General features: G+C 42.9%; 1 protein-coding gene across 2 annotated transcripts in view; it reads left to right on the forward strand.

The window, feature by feature from the left end:
* LOC115268599 (neuronal acetylcholine receptor subunit alpha-7-like) overlaps positions 1-3,157 on the forward strand; it is a 437,921-nt gene extending 434,764 nt beyond the window's left edge. For both annotated transcript variants that reach the window (XM_062849461.1, XM_062849462.1), the window contains exon 14: positions 2,737-3,157. In XM_062849461.1, coding sequence (XP_062705445.1) covers positions 2,737-2,889 — 153 coding nt within the window. In that variant the 3' untranslated portion in view covers positions 2,890-3,157. The remainder of the gene's footprint in view (positions 1-2,736) is intronic.
* Positions 3,158-10,911: the final 7,754 nt, after the last annotated feature.

Below are 10,911 nucleotides of genomic sequence, written 5' to 3' on the forward strand. Positions count from 1 at the left end.
CCATCAGAATTCACAATGGTATAATGTTCTTGCATTATGCAGTAAAAAATATGTAGTTTTAGGAATTATACCTATCACATCTGTGCTGTACAATTATTCTTTTGTGTTCTGCATTGTTTCCATTATTTAAACGAAGAAGATGCCGCTCTGGACGTTGTATTCGCATTAAACATACTGATTTTCCAAAAATATGTTGAACTAAGAGTGATTCCGGAATCATGCACCAGGGCATTTTTTTTTAATTATTGTACAAATACAGATTTTAAAATATAGGCTTTGCAAAATTGGTCATAACTCATAAAAATTTCAGCGATTAAAGCTTATGAAATCACCTTCTCAAAAATATTTTTGTTTTTAAATTTTCCACGAGTTCGGGCAAAGTTTTTCCGGCTTTTCTTTATGAGTTTTCTCAACAGTGGAAAATTTTGTGGAAAACTTTTTCCAGTTCATATTTTTCTGGATTCCTGAGAAAATTTGCTTTCATTTTCATTAAAAACTTTGTTCTACGATGCTACGTTCTTGAGTTATGATTTTTTTTTTCAAAAAAGGCTTATATGGCACATTTGGACATTTTTAAACAAAATTGGCCAAAACTCAAAAACGAAAAAAAAGCATTCCAAAAATTTCAGCGAATAATGAAACAACTTTCTCAAAAAAATTTTTTTGAAAATTTTACACGAGTCCGGGCATAGTTTTTCCGGTTTTTCATTACGAATTTTTTCAACTGTAAAAAAATTGTGGAAAACTTTGTCCAGTTCATATATTTTTTTAGATTTCTGAGAAAATTTGCTTTCATTTCTAAAAAAAAATTGTTTCTACAATGCTTCGTTCTTGAGTTGATTGAGTTGATTTTTCAAAGTCGGTAGTATCAGGGGAAAACAAGAAATTTTCACCTGAGTTTTCCGGATAAATAGGCGACCCTGAATTATTCTCATTTTGTTTTGTTCATATATCTATGAGCCCAGCCTGTGGAAAAAGTTTTATGAAAATCTGAGATCCTTCGGCCCAAACCCATATGGTAATTAAAAAAAATCCCCACCAAAAACGTCAGACAAAACAAACGATTGTATTTATTTTCCTTGTCGAAACGTCAGGTACGTACAGACCAGTGAACATACGATTGCAATCAGTGCGAGTGAGCATATGGGATGATACTTTTTTATACGAATGCTCGCTTTGGTGGCAGAGAATTATCACTTTGAAATTTCGAGCCACATATCCAATATGGTTGCCGTTGCAGATGATGCCGTAAAGAGCCTTAAATTCTAAGACTGCGCAGCCGATAACCAAAAGAATACTTAATCCAAGACTATACGTGATTTTGTTGTTTTTAAATTCAAACATCTCACAATGGTTTTCAAAAAGTATTCTTATGTAAACGTGTTTGTTTTCAAGCAATACATTCTGCTGAGGATTCGAACAGAGTCTTGTTGCGAAATCTTTCAGAATCCTGCTGAGGATTTTTTCAATAGCATGATGAGAATTCTTTTAAAAGTCTCCTGAGGAATTCCCCAATTTTCAGAGTCCTGCCAAAGGTTTTCTAAGAATTTTGGATTTTTTTTCAGAATTTGGCTTAAGATTTTCTCAAATTCAGGATTTGAACGCTCTCAGTGTTTTGCTGAGGATTTTCTCAGAATTCTTCTGGAATTCCGAAGAATAATCGTCCTGATTTAAGCTAAGGGTTTTCTCAGAATCCCTTCTAGGATTCTATTAGAATCTTCAGTCTTGCTTAGATATCTGTCAAAACCCTGCTATAGATTCTCTCGTAACCCTGCTGAGGATTCTATCAGAATCCTATTGATATCTCTTCAACAATCCTTTATAAATAATGCAACTCAACATCAGAATATCTGTGGAAACAATTTTACATTTCGAAATAACTCCAGAAAACCAGTATTTTTTTAGTATTTAGTACTCTGCCTGTATTCGCAGGGTTGACGTTAGCGCCACTGTAGTTTTCAGCTCACTTTTAAAATTTAACAATGAAATAGTTGGAGGTTTACAGATTTTTTCCACGTTAACATTAACCTAAGGGTTATATGTTGTGGTTTTTCAAATAAAATTCATAACAAATATGCTCATACGTTAATTATTGGCCTGTGTACACACTAAGATTCAGATGTTCTAGCTCAGTAATTTATTCACTGAGTTCAGTATTTTTTCCATCTTTTTACTGAGTTTTCAACAGCAGATTTATCTTGGTACACTCCGCAAAATAAACAACCGAGCGTACCGAGTTAAATCTGCTGTTGAGAACTCAGTAAAAAGATGGGAAAAATACCGAGCTGATCTTAGTGTGATGCTGACTTTGTCAATGGTGGTGACGTCTACTAAACGAAAATGGGAAGTTAATTAAGTTCTCGAAAATACAACTTTAGTCCAGTCGATGGTTTAAACATTTTATATTCCTCTTGAATGCTGGGAACATTTTTTAATGGTTTCAAAATATTACAAATTTGATGAAAAAATGACCCACTCTTTGGGAGGCATGGCAGTGAGAGTGTTAAGACAAATAGTTTCTCCCGTTTCTAGCATGTATTCTAACAGTGTATTTAACAAGCTCCCCTCATTGCTCTTCGTTGGGTGAATTATTACGATTCCAGAGCGTTTCCGTCCGTCTCCTGCCACTCGGCCACCACCAACAGCAATAAACTTGAACTAATCCCATTTACACACGGAAGCGAGCCCCTACTAATTCCCTCTTCTTCTTTCCCGTTTGCTGTTCGCTATTTTTAGATACGGAAGGAGGACGAGGACAGCGACGTCGCGAAGGATTGGAAATTCGCAGCAATGGTAGTTGATAGATTGTGCCTTATAATTTTCACGTTTTTCACAATAGTAGCAACCATAGCTGTTCTATTTTCGGCTCCACACATCATCGTTTCGTAGCCATATGGAAAAGGTTATTGTTATTGGTTTTATCATAAAATCAATTTGTTATTCATTAAATTATTGTCGAGACTTTTTAAATAAATTCCAAACCAGACACTGAGAGAAAACGTGTGTGAGCCAAAAAAAAAAAAAATAAAAAAAATGAGAAGGTAGTGTGTAATCCGAGTAATACGAAAAACCAAAAAGTAAAACAAAGCGGAACAGCGAAATGGTGCTGCGTTAGGACGGAACAAAAGAAAATAAGAAATACTCAAATCAAGAAAAATCGCTGAAACAAACCCTAGATAAATAATAGAAAACGGAAAGCAAATAGGCGAACAAAAAAAAAAAGAAAGCTAGGTTAATTAAAGAACCATCATTGCATTTAGCATTCCATTTCTTCCGAATCGAAATCATTTCCACCGAATCTCGAAACCACCACCTTTCCGTTTTACGCTTTGCCGATTTATATTTAGATAAAATTCGTTACTGAAGAAGTTTCACGAAAACAATAATGAAACAGAAACTGCTGAATAAGTTCCCATCGCTTAAGAGACAAAAATCAAGTGTACGTAACAATTAGTTTAAGAGCTACCCGGAAACGGAAGCACGAAAAAAATTCGTTGTAGGTATTACAAAAAAAATATTGTTGAAGTCACAGAAATCGTTCAGTTTCCTATTTTGCGTGCAAGGAGTGTGTCAATCGTTGAGGTTTGAGAACCAAGCAGCAAACAACTAGTGTATTTCATATTAGGGTCAAAAGCAATATTGAACGATCGAGCGGACGAACGAACAAACGAATGAACGAACGAACGAGCGGCGACAGCATCAGCAGCAATGCGCAGCCCAGCTATTCTTACACGTACATTTTTATGATCACACAAAGGCATACATACATATAATCATTGAAGACTTTCGGGGGTGGTGGACGATGTTTCTCGGTTCAGGTATCAGCAATGTGGCCACGACCAAACGTTATATGAAGATGAATTTGTTGGAGAAGCCATGCTAAAAGGATTCCACAATAAGAGTTAAAGTCTCTCAGAATCGTGCAGCGAATTCTATCCAAGAGTTTCTCAGAGGTCTTTTCTCAAAATTTTGCAGAGGTTCTCTCAGAATCCTGCTGAGAATTCGTTCAGAATCTTGCAGAGAAATCTTTCAGAATCTTGCTAAGGATTCTGCTGAGGGTTCTCCCTGAATCCTGCAGAGAATTTTCTCAAATTCATACAGAGACCTACCTCATAATTCTTCTGAGTATTCTCTCAGGAACCTTCTGAGGATTCTCTCAGAATACTGTTGAAGAACATTTTAGAATCCTGCTGAGGATTATCTCAGAATCCTAATGGGGATTTTTCGGAAGCCTACAGAGACCTATCTCAGAATTCTGCTGAGGATTCTCTAACATTCCTGATGAGGATCCTCTCAAAATTCTGCTGTGAATTCTCTCAGAATTTTGTTGAGGATTCTCTCAGATTCCTGTTGAGGATTCTCTCATAAACCTTCTGGGGATTCTCTCAGAATCCTGTTGAGGATTATTTTAGAATCCTGCTGAGTATTATCTCAGAATCCTGCAGAGGATTCTCTCGAAATCCCGCTGACGTATCTTTCGGAACTCTGCTGACGATTCTCTCAGAATCCTGCTGAGAATTCTCTCATAATACTGCTGAGGATTCTCTCGAAATCCTGCTGATGTTTATTTCGGAGTTCTGCTGAGGATTCTCTCAGAATCCTGCTGAGAATTCTCTCAGAACCATATAGAGACCTACCTCATAATTCTTCTGAGGGTTTTCTCAAAAACCTTCTGAGGATTCTCTCAGAATACTGTTGAAGAACATTTTAGAATCCTGCTGAGGATTATCTCAGAATCCTGCTGGGGATTTTCTCAGAAGCTTACAGAGACCTCTTCCAGAACTCTGCTGAGGATTCTCTCAGAATCCTGTTGAGGATCCTCTCAAAATTCTGCTGAGGACTCTCTTAGAATCCTGTTGAGGATTCTCTAATAAACCTTCTGAGGAATCTCTCAGGATCCTGCTGAGGATTATTTAAGAATCCTGCTGAGGATTCTCTCAGTATCCTGAAGAGGATGCTCTCGAAATCCTGCTGACGTTTCTTTCGGAATTCTGCTGAGGATTCTTTCAGAATCCTGCTGAGGATTCTCTCAGAATCCTGCTGATGATTCTCCCAGAATCCTGCTGATGATTCTCTCAGAATCCTGCTGATGATTCTCTCAGAATCCTGCTGAGGATTCTCTCAGAATCCTGTTGGGGATTCTTCAGAATCCTGCTGATGATTCTCCCAGAATCCTGCTGATGATTCTCTCAGAATCCTGCTGAGGATTCTCTCAGAATCTTGCTGAGGATTCTCTCAGAATCCTGCTGAGGATTCTCTCAGAATTCTGCTGAGGATTCTCTCAGAATCCTGCTGAGGATTCTCTCAGAATCCTGCTGCGGATTCTCTCAGAATCCTGCTGAGGATTCTCTCAGAATCCTGCTGAGGATTCTCTCAGAATCCTGCTGAGGATTCTCTCAGAATCCTGCTGAGGATTCTCTCAGAATCCTGCTGAGGATTCTCTCAGAATCCTGCTGAGGATTCTCTCAGAATCCTGCTGAGGAATCTCTCAGAATCCTGCTGAGGATTCTCTCAGAATCCTGCTGAGGATTCTCTCAGAATCCTGCTGAGGATTCTCTCAGAATCCTGCTGAGGATTCTCTCAGAATCCTGCTGAGGATTCTCTCAGAATCATTCTGAGGATTCTCTCAGAATCCTGCTGAGGATTCTCTCAGAATCCTGCTGAGGATTCTCTCAGAATCCTGCTGAGGATTCTCTCAGAATCCTGATGAGGATTCTCTCAGAATCCTGCTGAGGATTCTCTCAGAATCCTGCTGAGGATTCTCTCAGAATCCTGCTGAGAATTCTCTCAGAATCCTGCTGCGGATTCTCTCAGAATCCTGCTGAGGATTCTTTCAGAATCCTGCTGAGGATTCTTTCAGAATCCTGCTGAGGATTCTCTCAGAATCCTGCTGAGGATTCTCTCGGAATCCTGCTGAGGATTCTCTCGAAATCCTGCTGATGTTTCGGAGTTCTGCTGAGGATTCTCTCAGAATCCTGCTGAGGATTCTCTCAGAATCCTGCTGAGGATTCTCTCAGAATCCTGCTGAGGATTCTCTCAGAATCCTGCTGAGGATTCTCTCAGAATCCTGCTGAGGATTCTCTCAGAATCCTGCTGAGGATTCTCTCAGAATCCTGCTGAGGATTCTCTCAGAATCCTGCTGAGGATTCTCTCAGAATCCTGCTGAGGATTCTCTCAGAATCCTGCTGGGGATTCTTCAGAATCCTGCTTAGGATTCTCTCAGAATCCTGCTGAGGATTTTCTCAGAATCCTGCTGATGGTTCTCTCAGAATCCTGCTGAGGATTCTCTCAGAATCCTGCTGAGGGTTCTCTCAGAATCCTGCTGAGGGTTCTCTAAGAATCCTGCTGAGGATTCTCTCAGAATCTTGCTGAGGACTCTCACAGAATCCTGCTGAAGATTCTCTCAGAATCCTGCTGAGGACTCTCTCAGAATCCTGCTGAGGATTCTCTCAGAATCCTGCTGAGGATTCTCTCAGAATCCTGCTGAGGATTCTCTCAGAATCCTGCTGAGGATTCTCTCAGAATCCTGCTGAGGATTCTCTCAGAATCCTGCTGAGGATTCTCTCAGAATCCTGCTGGGGATTCTTCAGAATCCTGCTTAGGATTCTCTCAGAATCCTGCTGAGGATTTTCTCAGAATCCTGCTGATGGTTCTCTCAGAATCCTGCTGAGGATTCTCTCAGAATCCTGCTGAGGGTTCTCTCAGAATCCTGCTGAGGGTTCTCTAAGAATCCTGCTGAGGATTCTCTCAGAATCTAGCTGAGGACTCTCACAGAATCCTGCTGAAGATTCTCTCAGAATCCTGCTGAGGACTCTCTCAGAATCCTGCTGAGGATTCTCTCAGAATCCTGCTCTGAGGATTCTCTCAGAATCCTGCTGAGGATTCTCTCAGAATCCTGCTGAGGATTCTCTCAGAATCCTGCTGAGGATTCTCTCAGAATCCTGCTGAGGATTCTCTCAGAATCCTGCTGAGGATTCTCTCAGAATCCTGCTGAGGATTCTCTCAGAATCCTGCTGAGGATTCTCTCAGAATCCTGCTGAGGATTCTCTCAGAATCCTGCTGAGGATTCTCTCAGAATCCTGCTGAGGATTCTCTCAGAATCCTGCTGAGGATTCTCTCAGAATCCTGCTGAGGATTCTCTCAGAATCCTGCTGAGGATTCTCTCAGAATCCTGCTGAGGATTCTCTCAGAATCCTGCTGAGGATTCTCTCAGAATCCTGCTGAGGATTCACTCAGAATCCTGCTGAGGATTCACTCAGAATCCTGCTGAGGATTTTCTCAGAATCCTGCTGAGGATTCACTCAGAATCCTGCTGAGGATTCTCTCAGAATCCTGCTGAGAATTCTCTCAGAATCCAGCTGCGGATTCTCTCAGAATCCTGCTGCGGATTCTCTCAGAATCCTGCTGAGGATTCTCTCAGAATCCTGCTGAGGATTCTCTCAGAATCCTGCTGAGGATTCTCTCAGAATCCTGCTGAGAATTCTCTCAGAATCCTGCTGAGAATTCTCTCAGAATCCAGCTGCGGATTCTCTCAGAATCCTGCTGCGGATTCTCTCAGAATCCTGCTGCGGATTCTCGCAGAATCTTGCTGTGGATTCTCTCAGAATCCTGCTGCGGATTCTCTCAGAATCCTGCTGCGGATTCTCTCAGAATCCTGCTGCGGATTCTCTCAGAACCCTGCTGCGGATTCTCTCATAATCCTGCTCCGGATTCTCTCATAATCCTGCTGCGGATTCTTTCAGAATCCTGCTGCGGATTCTTTCAGAATCCTGCTGCGGATTCTCTCAGAATCCTGCTGCGGATTCTCTCAGATTCCTGCTGAGGATTCTCTCATAATCCTGCTGCGGATTCTTTCAGAATCCTGCTGCGGATTCTCTCATAATCCTGCTGCGGATTCTTTCAGAATCCTGCTGCGGATTCTCTCAGAATCCTGCTGCGGATTCTCTCAGAATCCTGCTGCGGATTCTCTCAGAATCCTGCTGCTGATTCTCTCAGAACCCTGCTGCGGATTCTCTCAGAATCCTGCTGCGGATTCTTTCAGAATCCTGCTGCGGATTCTCTCAGGATCCTGCTGAGGATTCTCTCATAATCCTGCTGCGGATTCTTTCAGAATCCTGCTGCGGATTCTCTCATAATCCTGCTGCGGATTCTTTCAGAATCCTGCTGCGGATTCTCTCAGAATCCTGCTGAGGATTCTCTCAGAATCCTGCTGCGGATTCTCTCAGAATCCTGCTGCGGATTCTCTCAGAATCCTGCTGCTGATTCTCTCAGAACCCTGCTGCGGATTCTCTCAGAATCCTGCTGCGGATTCTTTCAGAATCCTGCTGCGGATTCTCTCAGGATCCTGCTGAGGATTCTCTCATAATCCTGCTGCGGATTCTTTCAGAATCCTGCTGCGGATTCTCTCATAATCCTGCTGCGGATTCTTTCAGAATCCTGCTGCGGATTCTCTCAGAATCCTGCTGAGGATTCTCTCAGAATCCTGCTGCGGATTCTCTCAGAATCCTGCTGCGGATTCTCTCAGAATCCTGCTGCTGATTCTCTCAGAACCCTGCTGCGGATTCTCTCAGAATCCTGCTGCGGATTCTTTCAGAATCCTGCTGCGGATTCTCTCAGAATCCTGCTGCGGATTCTCTCAGATTCCTGCTGAGGATTCTTTCAGAATCCTGCTGAGGATTCTCTCAGAATCCTGCTGAGGATTCTCTCAGAATCCTGCTGAGGATTCTCTCAGAATCCTGCTGAGGATTCTCTCAGAATCCTGCTGAGGATTCTCTCAGAATCCTGCTGGGGATTCTCTCAGAATCCTGCTGAGGATTCTCTCAGAATCCTGCTGAGGATTCTCTCAGAATCCTGCTGAGGATTCTCTCAGAATCCTGCTGACGATTCTCTCAGAATCCTGCTGATGATTCTCTCAGAATCCTGCTGACGATTCTCTCAGAATCCTGCTGATGATTCTCTCAGAATCCTGCTGAGGATTCTCTCAGAATCCTGCTGAGGATTCTCGTAGAATGCTGCTGAGGATTATCTCAGAATCCTGCTGATGATTCTCTCAGAATCCTGCTGAGGATTCTCTCAGAATCCTGCTGAGGATTCTCTCAGAATCCTGCTGAGGATTCTCTCAGAATCCTGCTGGGGATTCTCTCAGAATCCTGCTGAGGATTCTCTCAGAATCCTGCTGAGGATTCTCTCAGAATCCTGCTGACGATTCTCTCAGAATCCTGCTGATGATTCTCTCAGAATCCTGCTGACGATTCTCTCAGAATCCTGCTGATAATTCTCTCAGAATCCTGCTGAGGATTCTCTCAGAATCCTGCTGAGGATTCTCTCAGAATCCTGCTGAGGATTCTCGTAGAATGCTGCTGAGGATTATCTCAGAATCCTGCTGATGATTCTCTCAGAATCCTGCTGAGGATTCTCTCAGAATCCTGCTGAGGATTCTCTCAGAATCCTGCTGAGGATTCTCTCAGAATCCTGCTGAGGATTCTCTCAGAATCCTGCTGAGAATTCTCTCAGAATCCAGCTGCGGATTCTCTCAGAATCCTGCTGCGGATTCTCTCAGAATCCTGCTGCGGATTCTCGCAGAATCTTGCTGTGGATTCTCTCAGAATCCTGCTGCGGATTCTCTCAGAATCCTGCTGCGGATTCTCTCAGAATCCTGCTACTGATTCTCTCAGAACCCTGCTGCGGATTCTCTCATAATCCTGCTGCGGATTCTCTCATAATCCTGCTGCGGATTCTTTCAGAATCCTGCTGCGGATTCTTTCAGAATCCTGCTGCGGATTCTCTCAGAATCCTGCTGCGGATTCTCTCAGATTCCTGCTGAGGATTCTCTCATAATCCTGCTGCGGATTCTTTCAGAATCCTGCTGCGGATTCTCTCATAATCCTGCTGCGGATTCTTTCAGAATCCTGCTGCGGATTCTCTCAGAATCCTGCTGCGGATTCTCTCAGAATCCTGCTGCGGATTCTCTCAGAATCCTGCTGCTGATTCTCTCAGAACCCTGCTGCGGATTCTCTCAGAATCCTGCTGCGGATTCTTTCAGAATCCTGCTGCGGATTCTCTCAGAATCCTGCTGCTGATTCTCTCAGAACCCTGCTGCGGATTCTCTCAGAATCCTGCTGCGGATTCTTTCAGAATCCTGCTGCGGATTCTCTCAGAATCCTGCTGAGCATTCTCTCATAATCCTGCTGCGGATTCTTTCAGAATCCTGCTGCGGATTCTCTCATAATCCTGCTGCGGATTCTTTCAGAATCCTGCTGCGGATTCTCTCAGAATCCTGCTGAGGATTCTCTCAGAATCCTGCTGCGGATTCTCTCAGAATCCTGCTGCGGATTCTCTCAGAATCCTGCTGCTGATTCTCTCAGAACCCTGCTGCGGATTCTCTCAGAATCCTGCTGCGGATTCTTTCAGAATCCTGCTGCGGATTCTCTCAGAATCCTGCTGCGGATTCTCTCAGATTCCTGCTGAGGATTCTTTCAGAATCCTGCTGAGGATTCTCTCAGAATCCTGCTGAGGATTCTCTCAGAATCCTGCTGAGGATTCTCTCAGAATCCTGCTGAGGATTCTCTCAGAATCCTGCTGAGGATTCTCTCAGAATCCTGCTGAGGATTCTCTCAGAATCCTGCTGGGGATTCTCTCAGAATCCTGCTGAGGATTCTCTCAGAATCCTGCTGAGGATTCTCTCAGAATCCTGCTGACGATTCTCTCAGAATCCTGCTGATGATTCTCTCAGAATCCTGCTGACGATTCTCTCAGAATCCTGCTGATGATTCTCTCAGAATCCTGCTGAGGATTCTCTCAGAATCCTGCTGAGGATTCTCGTAGAATGCTGCTGAGGATTATCTCAGAATCCTGCTGATGATTCTCTCAGAATCCTGCTGAGGATTCTCTCAGAATCCTGCTGAGGATTCT

Source organism: Aedes albopictus, chromosome 2 (assembly GCF_035046485.1).
Source record: "Aedes albopictus strain Foshan chromosome 2, AalbF5, whole genome shotgun sequence".
In the NCBI taxonomy this organism is placed as follows: Eukaryota; Metazoa; Arthropoda; class Insecta; order Diptera; family Culicidae; genus Aedes; species Aedes albopictus.